We start from the raw sequence: 16,605 nt of genomic DNA on the forward strand, positions 1-16,605 counted from the left end.
CATCTAGAGAAAAACTGACTTCACTCTGGAGACAGTCACATGTATTTATTAATTTATTAATCAATCCCAGCGTTCCTCGTCTCTGTCTACTGTTTCTTCTTCACAACGTGAGCACAGTCATATTTTCCTCGGACCACTTTGAGTTTGACGCCGGGCAGGTCCTGCGTCCTCCCGCCCTCCACCAGCACCACGTTGTGCTCCTGCAGGTTGTGTCCCTCGCCGGGGATGAACACCACTGCCTCCTTCCCGTTGGACAGACGCACTCGCGCGCACTTCCTGTTGGCAGAGTTGGGCTTCTTGGGCTTTCGGATCATGGTCTTCAGGACCACGCCCTTCAGCTGGGGACGGCCGAACGTGGCGCCGACAGACTTGGGAGGCGGTTTGGGCTTCCCCTGGCGGTGCATCTGGTTGAGGGTGGCCATGGTCCTGGAGAGGATGGGACCCGTCCAGACAGATGCATGCTGGGAGGCTGCGGAGAGGGAAACACATGTTCTGACCACCAGACATCAGGTTTTATCCATCAGCTAAATACTACAATACCCATGAGCCTCTGCCACCGTTACCACAGAAAACAGCCAGTCAGACGGACCAATCAGATCGCTAACAAATGCAAAACGCTTCGTCAGCACAGTTGTTAACACAACGCAGCGCCAGAGATGCTGAATTCGGCACACCTGTAACGGTATGAGGCAGTGGCAAGGGAACAGCGGCGAGGGAGCAGCAGGCCGACGACCCCCCGTACGGAGCCGGGGATGAAGATGGGAGTGAAGCTAACTAGCATATAGTCCATCTATGACCTCTGACCCCCATGATAACACACATTAGGTCACCACCCCTCATTTGCATAATGAGACAGAAATGCAAAAAGAAACGTGTAAAAAAAGAACAGAAATAAATAAGTGAAATGCAAAGGAAGAACCATGCAGAAATAAATACATAAATAAATACACAAGTTTAAAAATAAATAATAAATTAACTTAAAAATATATAAAAAATATAGAAATAACTAAAAGTGATTATTAAACAGAAGAGTAAATACATAAGGGAATTAATACAAAGGTAAATAAATTAAAACAGAAAACATCAATTTATGTAACATTTTATTAATTAATTAATGGATACATTTATTTTAACATTATTTTTGCTACATTTATTGACAAATTTCTTTTATATATTTTATTCATTTATTTTTAGCAGGTTACTCGATACCCACCGTGTTCATGTCATAGACTCTATAGAATAATAACCTTACAGCTGTTTATGAGCTGTACGAGCCCGTCCTTACTGATGACGGTTATTGTGGAGAGAAGGAGGTCAGTTATATTCTGTCTAAAGCACCAGAGCTCACTACATCACCTGATGAACTCAACTCTTTGAATTAAACGCACCTTGAATCAGTGACGTCAGCGCCGGTCTCAGTGACGTCAGCGCCGGTCTCAGGCTCCACAGTGAAAACATTCCTGTAACCAACCAGAGGAGACGATGAAGCTCAAGATGATTATTATCTATTTATGAATTTATTATTACTAGCGTCTCTATCTGGGTTGGAAAAGTCAAAGTGTGTTTAGAGAAACAGCTCCAGGTATTTATTTCAATCTGTGTGACTCTAAATGTTCAGAATAACAACAAGAGACTATTAATGAAAGCATTAAAGAGACTAAACTATCAATAAATCTGTTATTTTCCTTTTCAACACACTGACTGTCTGACAGTGAGGACGTTCTGACAGACAGATGAGTCGGACCAGAACATGTGTGATAGAATCAGATCCTACCGTCAGTCTGATGGTTTCTGCACCGAACTCTCTTTATAAACGGCCAAACTTTTATTAACTATACCAGCTGTCCACACACTGTCTGCTGGAACACAACTAAAGAATATAAATATATATTTAGAGTCCTCTGGATCAATTCAGCAGATGATCTATCTGCCACAGCGCATCACTCACATCAGTTTCTTTAATCACACTGGGATTGGTTTACATCGATTGGAGATTAACAACAGAGATTATATTAGGTGTCACAATCCACAATGCACCGTTTTCAGAAGACGTCAGGAACAAAAGTACAGAGGCTACACCAGAAGATGCAAACCACTCATTAGCAATAAGAATAGGAAGGCCAGATTGGAATTTGCCAAAAATTACAGAAACAAGGCTCAAAAGTTGTGGGACAAAGTTTTATGGACTGATGAGACAAAGATGAACCTTTACCTAAGTGATGGAAAGGCTAATGTGTGGAGAAAGAAAGGATCTGATTATGATCCCAAACACACAAGCTCATCTGTGAAACACAGTGGAGGTAATGCCATGGCTTGGGCATGCATGGCTTCTTCTGGGATGGGCTAATTGTTCTAAAATAACAGATTCAAGAAGTAAAAGATATGGAAAAGGGAACTCACAAAATAAGGAATATGGAGGATGTTTTTGAGAAGAGATGGAGTCTAACAGAAGGAAAAATATAGTTACATGGGTTAACACGCATGCACATATACATATGCTTGGAGGTAACCTGACGTTAGGGAGGATGCATTTGTGTGCCCATGTAAATGATATTACTATATATTTGTAGTCTGGTGTTACCTTGGTCTGTTCTAACATGCGACAGGTACATACTCATAAAGCATGTCTAGCAGCTAACGGTAGCTCGCTAACAGAAGACAACACAGAGGTTATGTGAGTGTTTCCGGCTCCACATACCGGCTCAGAGGATCCCGGGACAACAGCCGCCACCGCCGGGTGATCAGAACAGAACCGGAGAGACGGACCGGGTTTATAACCTGCTGATCTGAAGCTTTATCGCATTTTGAGTGAAAAGAATCAATCAAGGACTTCACATCATAACGTCAGCAACATGAACTACAGTGCACCGGAAGTAATTCCTCCGATATAAAACTGCTTCCGGATTCTTTCAATTATTACTGCATTCTAAATTTATATACAACCTCACACCATGCCTCACTGTATATACTGTCCTCTAGAGTATTCACTAAACATAAATAAATAAAAGTAAATGAATGCAAAAATAAATTAATTACAAAAATGTATATATATATAAAAAAAAACATAAATAAATAAAATGGAAAATTAAACAGAAGTTAATAAATAAGGAAATTAATAAAAGCTAAATAACGAAATACATTTAAAAATACATATGAAATAAATAAAAAATAAAAAATGAATGAAAAGATAAATAAATTACAAAAATTACATTACAACATACACACACACAATAAAAGGATAGAAGAGTAAATAAATAAGGAAATTGATAGAAATAGAAATAAATAAGCAAATTAAATGAGAAATATCAATTTATGTCACATTTTATCAATTAAATAATGGCTACATTTATTTTCAATATTATTTTTGCTACATTTAATGGCATATTTATTCATTTATTGAGTCATTTATTTATTACTTTTAGTTTCCCTCCTCAGGATAAGTCAACTCAGAGTTGAGGCTCAAAGTTTCTTAAAGCTGCTTTGTGAAACGGGGTCCATTGATTACTGAGCTGAGAGCATTCACTGAATCATCATCCTAACAGGTGATCAGCAGCAGAGGAGTAAATGAATATGGTCCGGCTCTGAGGTCTGGACAGTGGCGGTCCACCTGGTTCATCTAGAATACTGAAAGGAGAAGAAGTAAAGAAACAAACACTCACTGACCATCTGATGAGTCATTAACGTGTCATCAGGTGTTATTACCGTCGTCATATGATGATGAGATAACGCAGCAGTGGAACAACGTCACTAATACATGATGACAGTTCAGAGTTTTATCTAAATCAACAGTTGTGTACAGATATTGTCTAAATGTTTGTCAAATCAAAAGTTTCAGTTATGTTCAGTTATAAAAATAAAAACCTTGTCACCTCTTAAAGGGAAGGTTGACACGTCATAAATAAATACGAAGCGTTCTTTTAGTCTGGTCACGTGATAAAACTGCTGTCTACATGACAACCGACATGCTGATGAAGACCTTGAGAGGTAACAGTCAGTGAGACGACTTTGACCTGTTGATTTATGACCGTTTCATTTAGTTTTTATCTGACTGTGTTTTATGATGTTGTCTGAAGACATGTTTCCTGTTAGAGGCTTCATATGTCTTTCTCTTTATCTGAATAGAGAGTCATAAAGGAAAAACTTTAATACAGTAGTTCCCAACAAGGAAGTGAAAACTTCTGACTGACAATATACAATAAAATATTCAAAATGATTATAAATCAAATAAAAGAATCATCAGTACCTCATCATTTGCTGTAGAATTAGTTTACTCTAAACCGCCACAAGCACGTACCTCATCTATCATTGTTGTTTTTTTATGTCTGTTGTTTTTATTATCATTATTACTATTATTATCATTATCATTATTACTGTTATCATTATTTGTATTATCATTATTACTATTATTATTATTATTATTATCATTATTTGTATTACTATTATAATTATTAATATCATTATCATCAACATAATTAACATTTTGTATTATTATTATTATTATTTTAATATGGGGATTATCTTATTATACTTGATTTTGTTTGTCTGTTTCTTTTCTTAACAAAAAAAGATAAAAAATTGTTTTCCTGTACTTTTGTACGCAAAATGTTTTTATTTTTTTAAATGTAATACTAATAAATCATCATCATAGCGTTATTATTTGGTCAAACATGTCCCCTGTGGTGATAATGATATAATAATATAATAATACAGATTATAAATGTGTGTGTGACTGACTGAGTTATCAGCCGGGTCCAACAGATCAATGGCTGATTGATAAGAAGCTGTCTGAAGGTCTGATCAGCAGATCTCTGATCAGTTACACATTAAACAAGAAGAGGAGGAGGAGGAGGAGCAGGAGGAGGAGGAGGAAGAGGAGGAGGAAGAGGAGTAGGAGGAGCAGGGCCTATGGAAAGGAGGCTGGGTCATGGGCGGACATGGGTCTTGGGGAATGGGGTATGCATGCACAGTGTAACTGAAGCTGCGGTCGTGCATTGCGATTGGCTCAATTTTGGCGAGGGCAGACCAGATTTTACTGCGAATGTGTTATACCCCCGAAGATATGACGCGTTGATGACGCGTGACCCAGCCTCCTTCAATAGGCCTTGAGGGGGAGGAGGAAGTGATGGAGAAGGAGGAGGAGGAGGAGGAGGAGGAGGAGGAGGAGGAGGAGGAGCAGGAGGAGACACAGGAGGAGGAGCAGCAGCAGACAGGTGAGCAGACCAACAGGTGAAGTCTCTCAGTCAGTTCTCTGTGAGGATGAAGATGAAGAGGAGTCTGGAGCTGTTGCTGCTGGTCACGGCGGCGTCGTGCGCTGCAGGCGTGCCGCTGAGCAAGGCAACGCAGAGGAACAAGCTGCTGCTGGTGTCCTTCGACGGCTTCAGGTGGGACTACGACCAGGACGTGGACACGCCACACCTGGACCAGCTGGTGGAGGACGGGGTCAAGGCCAAGTACATAACCCCCCCGATGCTGACCATGACCTCGCCGTCCCACTTCACCACCATCACGGGTAACACAGTACTAATACAATACAATACAATACTGTAGTAGTAGAGGTGGTAGCAGTACAACAATACTACTGTTTAAGATAATACTGTATTAGGACTACATGGTGGAATCTGTGGTACCTCTACACAGTGGTGGAAAGTAATTTGATCTTGTCAAATCCAAAAATTCTCAGACGACACTGCTCTAGTGGGTCTACTTAAATAAGGCAGTGACCTGGCCTACAAAACGGAGGTTGAATCAAAACTTGTGTTCGGTCGATTATTTCTCTGTTGTTACAATGCTAATGGTCATTGTATTTTTCATCGTTGGAAAGCCTGTTTATTTACCTTCGCAATGATGGCCAACTTGTAAGGATCATGCATTTGTGGGATGAGCAGCACAGCTGATTATGTGGGTAGCACCCAAGAAAAATTTCCCCAAATGCTCTGCCAATGGTAAACAGTGTATTGTCATAAGGCTACCAAGAAGCCTGCAATGACTGCCCTTCACCGTCAGGCCCGTTTGCGCTGGTGTCGACAACACAGACAATGGAACCTGAACATGTGGGGGAATGTCATGTTCAGTGATGAGTCCAGGTTCTGTCTGCGAAAGTTGGATGGCAGGGTCAAAGTATGGAGACAACACGGAAAACGCTATGCTGATTGTTGAACCGATCGAGTAACAGCTTTTGGTGGTCGGCGTCTCCCTCACTGGCAAAACAAGGCTTGTCATCATTGAAGACCATCTCAATGCAGTGAGATGTCGGGATGAGATTCTGCAGCCAGTGGCGATCCCATATCTCCACAATCTGGCACCTAACTTCATCCTCCAAGATGACAACGCTCGCCCCCACAGAGCCAGGGTTATCACAGACTACCTCCACAATGTGGGAGTAGAGAGAATGGAACGGCCTGCCAAGAGTCCAGACCTCAACCCAATTCAACACTTGTAGGATCAGCTTGGGCGTGCTGTACGTGTTAGAGTGACCAACACAACCACGCTGGCTGAACTGCAACGAATCCTGGTTGAGGAATGGAACGCCATCCCGAGGCAACGTGTGACCAGGTTGGTGACCAGCATGAGGAGGAGGTGCCAGGCTGTTGTGGCTGCGTATGGATCTTCCACCGCTACTGAGGCTCCTGACGGTGTATTAAATGAATAAAGTGTAAAATAGACAATATGTCTTGTTTGTTCCTTGTTACTGATAGAGTTCAATCATCCAATCCACCAACCAACTCAAAACAAGAGTCAATACCAACAGGAGAATACACTGTTTACCATTGACGGAGCATTTTGGCAAATTTTTCTTGGGCGTTACCCACATAATCAGCTGTGCTGCTCATCCCACAAATGCATGATCCTTACAAGTTGGACATCATTGCGAAGGTAAATAAACAGGCTTTCCAACGATGTAAAATACAATGACCATTAGCATTGTAACAACAGAGAAATAATCCACCAAACACAAGTTTCCGAACTTTGTTTTTCCAGTTTATATACAGTATGTATGTGTATACTGTATATGTATGTATATATACATACATGCAGTCTATGTTTATATACACATACACACATATATGTATATGTATACATATATAAATATACAAAGTGTTTGGTTCTGATCTGGTCCATTGAGAACTAAACGTATGTCGGACCGTTTGACGAACTACTTCCTGTTAGCGTTTAGTGTTCTGTGCTAAAATGTGTCTTGCTCCTGTTTTTAGGCAGATGGGTGGAGGATCATGAAGTCGTCCACAACATGATGTTTAACACCAAGACGAACCTGAAAGTTTCTCACAAAAAGACCCTGACCAGATCAGAGTGGTGGGACAACGGAGTGCTGCCGTTGTGGATCACAGCTCAGAACCAGGTCAGTCATCCATCAGTGATTGATTACTAAAGATTATAACAGGATCAATATTAATGGTTTCACCAACAAACTGAACTGAAGAACATGAATACTGTAGTTTATTTCATCCACCGTCCTGCTGACACTAACAAACCTTAGAGCACCACATGTGGATTCATCCTCCGCTGAAAATAGTCCCTAACAAAGTCCCTACTTCCTCCTGTTGGTTAGATAGAAACTACAGAGAGCAGCTGTTTGAAGAGATTACTGATGGAACTATGTACCTGCTCAGGTACTCCATACACTAGTACTCCTTTCACTACCTGCTCAGGTACTCCATACACTAGTACTCCTTTCACTACCTGCTCAGGTACTCCATACACTAGTACTCCTTTCACTACCTGCTCAGGTACTCCATACACTAGTACTCCGTTCACTACCTGCTCAGGTACTCCATACACTAGTACTCCTTTCACTACCTGCTCAGGTACTCCATACACTAGTACTCCTTTCACTACCTGCTCAGGTACTCCATACACTAGTACTCCGTTCACTACCTGCTCAGGTACTCCATACACTAGTACTCCGTTCACTACCTGCTCAGGTACACCGTTCACTACCCGCTCAGGTACTCCGTACACTACAAGTGCTCAGGTACTCCGTACACTACCTGCGCTCAGGTTCTCCGTTCACTACCTGCGCTCAGGTACTCCGTACACTACCTGCGCTCAGGTACTCCGTTCACTACCCGCTCAGGTACTCCGTACACCACCTGCTCAGGTACTCCGTACACTACCTGCTGTTTCCTTTTTTGTTTCAGGGTCTGAAAACAGCGTCCTTCTACTATCCTGGAGGCGGGGCTAACTACAGCGGCCAGGCGGTCAACCGGGTACTCGTGGAGGAGTCTGATCACCCGGACGACAACGAGACCGAGTGGCAGCAGAACATCGACATGGTGATGAGCTGGTTCTCCGACGAAGACTTCCACCTGGTGACGCTGTACTACGGCGAGCCGGACAACGTGGGCCACGCCAAGGGGCCGGACCACCCGGACAGGAAGAAGATCATCCGGCAGATCGACCGCACCATTGGCTACCTGAGGGAGGCCATCAGTCGCCATCACCTGAACGACAGACTGAACGTCATCATAACCTCTGACCACGGCATGACCACCGTCAAGAAGCGACCGCAGGTGGACGAGATCATCCTCAACAAGTACCTGAATTTACTCAAGCTCGCCAGCTTCGAGATCCTCGACTACGGCGGGTTCGGCATCCTGACACCGCGGCCAGGGAAGGAGAAGGAGGTGTTCGACGCTCTGTCCAACGCGCCCAATCTGACGGTCTACAGGAAACATGAGCTTCCTGAGAGCTTCCATCTCGCCAAGAGTGAACGGTTGCCTTCCATCGTGGTCATCGCAGATCTGGGATTCAACCTGAACTCTGTGAGTCTCCAGAATTAAACCCTCAAGTTTTAACGGTCACAGCTGCCGCCATGTTGGTTTTTTCTTCTTTATGATCAAGTCTACATCAGAGAGACGACAGGAAATAAAAGTAATAGAGAGCTGTGGAACGACATGCAACAAAGGTCCCAGACCAGACTCCAGAGGCATCGTGGTACATGATCGACATCCAAACCCGGCGGCCACCATGGGGCCCCGTATAGTTGGTGGTCTCACGACTTAAACCAGTTGAACACCAAGTAGAACCTTCACAGCTCCATTTGAAGATCAGCAGCACAACAAGCAGCTGTCAGTGAGGTCAAAGGTCAAAGACAGGATGTGACATGTCTTCATCTGTTTGTTTCCCTCCAGAGATTCATCGTCTACGTCAACAAAGGTGACCACGGCTTCCATAACGGAGAGATGGACATGAAGACCATCTTCAGGGCCTTCGGACCCGACTTCAAGAAAAACTTCCTGTCCGAGCCATTTGACAGCATCCACGTCTACCCTCTGATGTGTAAAGTGCTGCAGATCGAACCGGCGCCGCACAATGGATCTCTGGCGGTAACGGAGAAGATGCTGCTGCACGGCGGTGAGTCTGAGGACGTGTCCATTTATAATAAATGATTAAACAATCAGCTTTAAAACATCGTCTTACTCAACCGTATTTCACAATTAACTAGAATTATATTCTATATCTGAACACGTTAGTTAACGCTGGCTAGCAAGTATTGTTGGCTTGTTTTTTTAACATTGGCTGAAGAAAATACTAGTTTCTCTCAATATGTTCTGTCACTCACTCTCCAGGATCACAAGTGTTAGTTGAGAAAGTTAACATTAACCAATGAGACCAGATTAGTTTAAATGATCATGTCTGGTCTGTAGTGGGAATGTTACTAGTACTACAGTAGTACTCAATACTCATAATACTATGACTTCATCAGAGTACTTCATGTGGTTTTCAGGTGGATCACAGAGAGCGAGACTGTCTGTCGCTCTGCTGCTGTCCATGCTGCTCTTCATGTTCACTGTGCTCTAACAGACCCTGGATCAGGTCTACAGAGCCTGGATCAGGTCTACAGAGCCTGGATCAGGTCTACAGAGCCTGGATAACATCTGGTTTTACTCTCGTCTATTCTGAAGTATTATTGTAATATTTATACACACTACCAGCTGATGACTGATTGTACTGAAGCAGTAGATTCAGTCAGCCAGCTGTTAGATTTCTGAATAAATAATCTCGCTCTGTAATAATAAATGTTTATATAATAAAATGTTATTTTGTTCTGTATTTTCTGGTATTTTTTAAAGAATATTTTTATTGCAGATTATTGATGAATGCAGTCTACATTGGCACATAAAACAATCAGATTTTACATTTTTTTTTTAATCAACTTTACAGCAGCGTATAAAGAACGCAGAGTTCAGATTATTTGGTGAATTGTGTTGACATCAGTGTGTGAAGTCAAACTGAGATTATCACAGTCAGTGGATCTGTTGACCCTCTGAAAGCAAATTAACTTAATAATACTGCAGCATCGTTTACATTTACTACAGCGCTCAAAGTCCACTTCCTGATAAGGTCAAATGACTGATAACGACGTGACGACTGAAACGTGCTCACTCACATGCTTATTTCATGTTTCTCATTTTCTATGAGCTCAAACATTTAATATCTGAAGAGAAGACTTTCACTCTTCAACACAAGAGTCACCTTTATTCTCTCCTCAGACAGGAAGTCGTCACCGTTTCAATGACCTGAGATCAGATTAATCGTTCATTAAAGAGTCCGATCTGACAGACGCTGATCATCGTCATCAAAAGACGGATTTATTTAAACTTTAAGAAGACGACATCATTCAGTTGGCTGCAGGCAACGAGGTGAGAAACAACAGTGAAACACACACGCACGCACACACGCACTCACACAAACAGAAACACAAATAGATCAGCATGATGGATTAAATAAGAACTGCTTCATAAAAGCAGAAACATTTAAAACGATGAAATTAATCTTCAGATCATCAGATCAGAAACAATCAGGCGTTCAATGAGGCTTCAGCAGCCAATCACAGCGCAGCAGCGGACCGCCAGAGAAACCTCAGGAAGCTATTTCCAGATGTGGCGGCCATATTTGCTCCCAGTGGCGGAGTCTCCGTGTTTCACCATAAAACGATGAGAAAATAAAACCTTCGTCCGAGAAAACGCAGGGGCGAGGCGACGCCCGATTGGTCGCCCCACGACCTTTCACTTCAGCTCAGAGAAGACGGAGGGCTGCCGTATCCAATCAGCAGCCTCATCCTCCAACGGCGCGGCCTGCTGGCGGGGTATCATAGCGACGTCTCAGCATCCACGACCCTCCGAGCGTCCTCGCTGTCCACAGTTATCTGGACGCTCGGCAGCGTCTCCTGACTGCAACACACAACAACTTAACAGGACATGTTGCTGGACAGACTGAAGGACGTAGGATTCACAGAGGAAGGTCTGTGGTATGGTCTAGAACAGTTCGACAGCTACTTCAATCTGTGAGAGCAGAGGGTTTCCTGTCTGACCCGCTGTCCCTGTCTAAAGGTGTTCCTCAGGGGTCCATTCTAGGTCCGATCCTATTTAAGATCTACATAAATAACAACTTGTGTTAAATGTTGGCAAGGAAAAACTGTCATGGTCATTTTCAAAGGGGTCCCTTGACCTCTGACCTCAAGATAAGTGAATGAAAATGGGTTCTCTGGGTACCCACGAGTCTCCCCTTTACAGACATGTCCACTTTATGATAATCACAAGCAGTTTGGGGCAAGTCATAGTCACGTCAGCACACTGACAGCTGTTGTTGCCTGTTGGGCTGCAGTTTGCCATGTTATGATTTGAGCATATTTTTATGCTAAATGCAGTACCTGTGAGGGTTTCTGGACAATATTTGTCATTGTTTTGTGTTGTTAACTGATTTACAATAATAAATATACATATATACATTTGCATAAAGCAGAATATTTGTCCACTCCCATGTTGATAAGAGTATTAAATACTTGACAAATCTCCCTTTAAGGTACATTTAGAACAGATAAAAATGTGTGATTAAAGTGTGATTAATCGTAATTAAATATTTTAATGGATTGACAGCCCTAATATATATATATATATATATTATATATATAATATATATATATAATATATATTATATGAAAATGAGGCATTATCTAATACTAACTGTTGGTGAATTTAGGAGAAATCTACAGACAGAAATAGACAGAAAGTAATAAAATAGATGTTTTCTTTCCAGACGAAAACGTTATAGAAGCAGAATAAACCAAAATCTAAAAAATGACTGCAGTGTCAGTTTTGGTCAGTTTTACTTTGAATGCTTTTTCTGCTCCATCTTCAGGATACTTTCTCATATTGTCTTTATATATATATATATATATATATATATATATATATATACACCGATCAGCCAGAAAATTAAGTCCACTGACGGGTAAAGTGAATAACATTGATTATCTCGTTACAATGGCACCTGGCAGTGGGTGGGATATATCATATTACACTTTTAAATAGAAGTGTACATATTTATTCAGTAGAATCAGTTTGAGTTTCCAAATAATCCAAAATTGTGCAATATCAAATATCGTAAATTACGTCACTCTTTAAAGGGATGTATTCCCAGTAAATGCTGCTGTGGACTGGAACTATTTCTTTTTTATTTAATTCACAATTAACAAAAATTCTGAGAATTAAAGTCTCTTTCTGCACCAATCATTTAAAACACTATAATATAGATAGATGAATAATCCATAATCTAGCAGGGTCCTGTGAGTCTTGTACCTGTTGCTGTGTTTCTGAGCTTTGCTGCTGTCAGACTTCATGGTAACTGATTTCCAAATGCCGCTTTTGGCCATTTCATCAGAGATGTTCACCTCCGACGGGTCCAAGCTGCACACACACACACACACACAAACACACATTAGTCGGTGTTAACGGGGGTCACAGCGCTGTGATGTCATCGACTCACCATCCCTTCAGCTCTCTGATGGGGAAGCTGATGACGTTTCCTGTGTGGTACGGCGGATCGTCCTCCTCCTCCAGCATCCGCCGGGCGTCCTGAAACACAAACAGCAGCGTCAGTGAAGCAGAGTCACATCGTTTCTAGGGTTTCAGCTGAGCGCCTCACCTCCTTCTCCTTCTCCTTCTTCTTCTTGTCGTCGTCCCTCTTCTTCTTGCTCTCTGGTATCAGGTCGTCCAGCCAGCTCAGCTCTCTCTTGGTGAAGCAGAAGTCCAGAAGCTTCCGGATGAACACCAGAGCCAGAACCTGCCCGGCAACAGGAGACCAGTTATAGTATTAATAGAATAAAACACGTCCTCTCTGTTGTCCTTCATCTCACCATCATGGGGAAGACGACGGCGGCGGCCGAGGCCTTGATGGTCCAGAGGATGATCAGGCAGGACAGCTGCACCCCGGTGAAGATGTGGACCTTCCACAAGGGGACGTAGCGCAGGTAGATCAGGTCCGGCTGGTGTTTGGCCGGCATGCCGAACAGTTTTATCCGGTCAAACAGCTGCAGGACAGACAGACGGACGGACACGGCGTCAGAGACACTGAGACACTGACGGATGCAGCTGTAGCAGGACGGACAGACGGACACAGAGACACACCTGAATGCCTTTGAGCGAGGACACGCCCATGTAGAGGAAGACTCCGTACAGGACCGGCATCGGGATGAACTGGAGGACAGAAGAGACATTCGACAGTTGGACGGAGACGGACGGGGCTGTTGTCTATCTATCTCTGCGAGGACCACAGGTGTGACGCTCACCTTGAGGGCGGAGGTCATGAAGACGGAGCAGCCCATCAGAACGAAGATCATGAAGCCGGTGACTCTCTGCTCTCTGATGCCCAGAAATTTTGGCTGCTCGCCCGGCGCCGCGCAGCCCGACTCCAGCTTCAGACTGTTGACGTGGGAGATGGAGAGCACGGTCGCCGCCACGAACCACGGCAGGCCCATGATGGAGCAGATGCCCAGCATCACCGCCACCACCAGCAGGTCCAGGTGGTAACCACAGCCTTTCTGCAACAGGAACACAGACCATCACTGAGCTGCTGTCACAGACAAACCTGTCCATGTCCACCTGTCCTGACCTTGAGTTTGTTCTCCTTCCTGTTGACGATGACGGCGGTGATCTGCTGGTCCATGAAGATGAGGATGGTGCAGAGCAGAGCGGGGACGGCAGCAACCAGCAGCGTCCACCAGGGGTTCGGTCCCAGCGGAGAGATCAGCCACCCTCGATTGCTGGACGTGGGCTGAACAGACCAAGACAAACCTTTAAACAACGTCTCGTTTTAACTAAAAGTATAACATTTGACTATATTACAACAGTTTTAGCTTCATTGCTCTGGCTCCCAATCCATGTCAGATCAGACTTTAAAGTGCTTCTGATGAAAAATGGACACGCTCCTTCCTACTGGTCTGATCTACGTAAACCTTATACTCCAATCAGGACTCTCCTCTCTCAGAAGGCTCCCGTCTGTCCCCAGAGTGAAAAAAAAGTCAGCAGACCAAAGGGCCTTTTCTTATCGAGCCCCTTTCCTCTGGAATAACCTCCCTATAGACATCAGACAGTCTGATTCTGTGGAGGCCTTTAAATCTAAACTCAAAACCTCCAGTCCGTTTATTATTATTCGGCTGGCGGGTCGGTTTCAGTCTTAGTGTATAATTTAAGCCTAGTAGTCGACTGCTGACGAGAATAATATTAACTTTAAACCACTGCCTCTCAATAACTCTGTTGTTTATGTCCCACAAGCACTCTGTTTGGTGACGCCTGGAAGGTGCTTGACATCCTCGTGAATCCATCTCTTCATATATGTTCACATTATATGCATCTCATATGACTTTTTAGTTGGGTTGTTTGTCAGCAAGATTAAAACTAACAGCTTGATTAGCATTTAAACCTGGTGAAGGGTGTAGCATGGACCAAGGAAGAACCCAGTAGATATGATGGTTACACACATTACTGTTCACTTATTGGCCTTGACGGAGGTTCTAATTTATATTTTAATGGCAAAGTAAAATCACAATCACTTAACATGCAGCTTTAGGAAGAATATGTTAAACCTCCATCAATTTACATTTAAAATTAAGAAAATACACCAACTATTAATGGACAAAGTCAGTTACTGGTCTGTCCGTGTCTCTGATAACAAACCTATGTCTCTCTGGTTAAAGTGTGTTGTTGTGCTGCAGCTGGGGGTAACTGACCTAAAGAAACACCTGCACAGTACACAGTATGATGTAATACAGCAGCTGACCTCTGACCTAATCAATCTACTGTTAGAACTGGATTAAAACAGTTCCATCCTGACACAGAGATGAGATCATAATCTAGATTACCTCGAAGCGGTCGGGTACGTTGAGTTTGGGTGAAGGAATTCCCACCAGATAATCCACCAGCACCATGATCATGATGGTCAGAAAGATGGCAAAGTCACTGATGGTCGATCGAACCTGCAAACACAAAACAATTTCTCTCTAATCACAAACTGTATGCAAGAAGTGGACGTAGCCACCGTGACGTAGCCGCCGTGACCCAGCCGCCGTGACGTAGTCACCATTGGTTTGTGGACTGCCGTTTTGAAGTTTGAAGTTTGTCATTTTGGCCATTTCCATCTTGGTTTTTATTTCATATCAAAGTCTAACTGTAAATATTTGTATTAAACATTTGATAAATCCTGACTATTAACAATTATTAATAAATTAGTATATTAATTATTTATCATGACCTCTGGACCGTAACACTGAAGCTCGAGTTTGAACATCTGATGATGATAATAATAATAATAAGAGTTATTCAGATATAACAGTGTGTGTTGTTTTGACCTTGGTTGGGAAGTATCTCTTGGTCTTAAACTGTTTGAGGAAGGACGACAGGAAGAAGGTGGTGAAGAAGAGGATGACGGACCAGAAGAGGACGTCGGGGACGTAGGGACCCGCGTCGCCGCAGGCTGGGCCCACAAACTCCCCGTGAAGGTCCACACAATCCTGGATACACAGAGACAGAGACAAAGAGACAGTGATACAGTTAAAATGAGTCTCGCTGCAGCTCCTCCAGCGTCCACTAGAGGCTGCTGCCATTTGACAGTATTGAAGTGAATGGGAAAACCTCCAACTTCAGTTTTAGCTCTCAAAACGATTGATTGGTTAATCAAAGTCATCATGTATTATTATCTATTATTTCTTTATGTTTCTATCAGACCAGCGGTAACACCCAGTTGTTCTAGTTCTGATTCTGATGTCTCACCTTCACCGTCAGCTCGTCCCACTGGAGGTTTTCTGAGGAGACATTTTTGTTGCTCCACGTCTCCAGGACCTGAACCGAGGCGTTGGAGGGAGGAGAACATCGACACCTGAGGAGTCAGAACCACAATATTACACACAGATCTGGTCTTACTGGACCCAGTCTACCAGAGGTGCTGCTGGATCTAATGAGTCAGAGACACATTATTAAGTCCTGATCTGGTCTAACTGGACCCGGTCTATCTTACGTGTAGAGGGTGAGGTTGTCCAGCTGGCTGTGCATGTTGATTGGGTAGAGCTCCCCGAGGTGGACCAGCTTCTCCAGAGCCTCATAGATGAAGATGATGCAGATGAGGGCGGCGAAGGCCTCCTCCGTGAAGCGGGTGATGTAACAGACCAGAGAGCTGGCGTCGGTGGCAACCAGCAGCAGGCAGAGGAAGGCGGTCCAGAGTCCAATACTGGTCCTCAGGGACAGGTAGGACAGGCCGTAGTCACTGAGGACAGACGGGACGGTTACACCACTATTTAAAGCTTTTAATGGG

At 43.3% G+C, this 16,605-nt stretch overlaps 3 protein-coding genes across 5 annotated transcripts in view; 1 reads left to right on the forward strand and 2 right to left on the reverse strand.

Moving 5' to 3' along the window:
* Window positions 1-30: 30 nt before the first annotated feature.
* mrps12 (mitochondrial ribosomal protein S12) lies at window positions 31-2,876 on the reverse strand. The gene is made up of 3 exons (XM_074654307.1): window positions 2,699-2,876; window positions 1,389-1,460; window positions 31-469 (listed from the first exon to the last, which is right to left on the reverse strand). Exons 2-3 carry the CDS (start codon window positions 1,456-1,458, stop codon window positions 87-89), a joined length of 453 nt encoding a protein of 150 aa, XP_074510408.1. The 5' UTR covers window positions 1,459-1,460; window positions 2,699-2,876; the 3' UTR covers window positions 31-86.
* A 938-nt stretch (window positions 2,877-3,814) lies between these two features.
* Window positions 3,815-10,054, forward strand: LOC141779469 (ectonucleotide pyrophosphatase/phosphodiesterase family member 7). Of its 2 annotated transcripts, none has more exons than XM_074654320.1 (5): window positions 3,815-3,984; window positions 7,212-7,357; window positions 8,157-8,780; window positions 9,150-9,372; window positions 9,746-10,054. In XM_074654320.1, the coding sequence occupies exons 1-5, from the start codon at window positions 3,951-3,953 to the stop codon at window positions 9,817-9,819; spliced, it is 1,101 nt and encodes a 366-aa protein (XP_074510421.1). In that variant the 5' UTR covers window positions 3,815-3,950; the 3' UTR covers window positions 9,820-10,054. The 2 variants fall into 2 exon arrangements, with proteins under 2 accessions (XP_074510421.1, XP_074510420.1); XM_074654319.1 differs by lacking the exon at window positions 3,815-3,984 and adding an exon at window positions 4,508-5,509.
* A 537-nt stretch (window positions 10,055-10,591) lies between these two features.
* The window catches only part of LOC141779467 (sodium bicarbonate cotransporter 3-like), a 38,266-nt gene continuing 32,252 nt past the window's right edge, over window positions 10,592-16,605 (reverse strand). For both annotated transcript variants that reach the window (XM_074654318.1, XM_074654317.1), the window contains exons 14-25: window positions 16,312-16,557; window positions 16,068-16,173; window positions 15,647-15,808; window positions 15,161-15,274; window positions 13,912-14,073; window positions 13,589-13,840; window positions 13,428-13,496; window positions 13,157-13,330; window positions 12,946-13,083; window positions 12,787-12,875; window positions 12,600-12,707; window positions 10,592-11,192 (exon numbers count right to left, since the gene is read on the reverse strand). In XM_074654318.1, the coding sequence (XP_074510419.1) occupies window positions 11,111-11,192; window positions 12,600-12,707; window positions 12,787-12,875; window positions 12,946-13,083; window positions 13,157-13,330; window positions 13,428-13,496; window positions 13,589-13,840; window positions 13,912-14,073; window positions 15,161-15,274; window positions 15,647-15,808; window positions 16,068-16,173; window positions 16,312-16,557 (1,702 nt within the window). In that variant the 3' untranslated portion in view covers window positions 10,592-11,110. The remainder of the gene's footprint in view (window positions 11,193-12,599; window positions 12,708-12,786; window positions 12,876-12,945; window positions 13,084-13,156; window positions 13,331-13,427; window positions 13,497-13,588; window positions 13,841-13,911; window positions 14,074-15,160; window positions 15,275-15,646; window positions 15,809-16,067; window positions 16,174-16,311; window positions 16,558-16,605) is intronic.

Source organism: Sebastes fasciatus, chromosome 12, assembly GCF_043250625.1.
Source record: "Sebastes fasciatus isolate fSebFas1 chromosome 12, fSebFas1.pri, whole genome shotgun sequence".
Lineage (NCBI taxonomy): Eukaryota > Metazoa > Chordata > Actinopteri > Perciformes > Sebastidae > Sebastes > Sebastes fasciatus.

Bases quoted from the DNA above. Each gene is read 5' to 3' on its own strand.
- mrps12 (XM_074654307.1), bottom strand. From the start codon at position 1,458: ATGTTTTCACTGTGGAGCCTGAGACCGGCGCTGACGTCACTGAGACCG. The intron at 470-1,388 runs GTGCGTTTAATT...CCCTCTCCGCAG, and splicing joins GCTGACGTCACTGATTCAAG to CCTCCCAGCATGCATCTGTC.
- LOC141779469 (XM_074654319.1), top strand. From the start codon at position 5,257: ATGAAGATGAAGAGGAGTCTGGAGCTGTTGCTGCTGGTCACGGCGGCG. The intron at 7,358-8,156 runs GTCAGTCATCCA...TTTTTGTTTCAG, and splicing joins GGATCACAGCTCAGAACCAG to GGTCTGAAAACAGCGTCCTT. The intron at 8,781-9,149 runs GTGAGTCTCCAG...GTTTCCCTCCAG, and splicing joins TGGGATTCAACCTGAACTCT to AGATTCATCGTCTACGTCAA.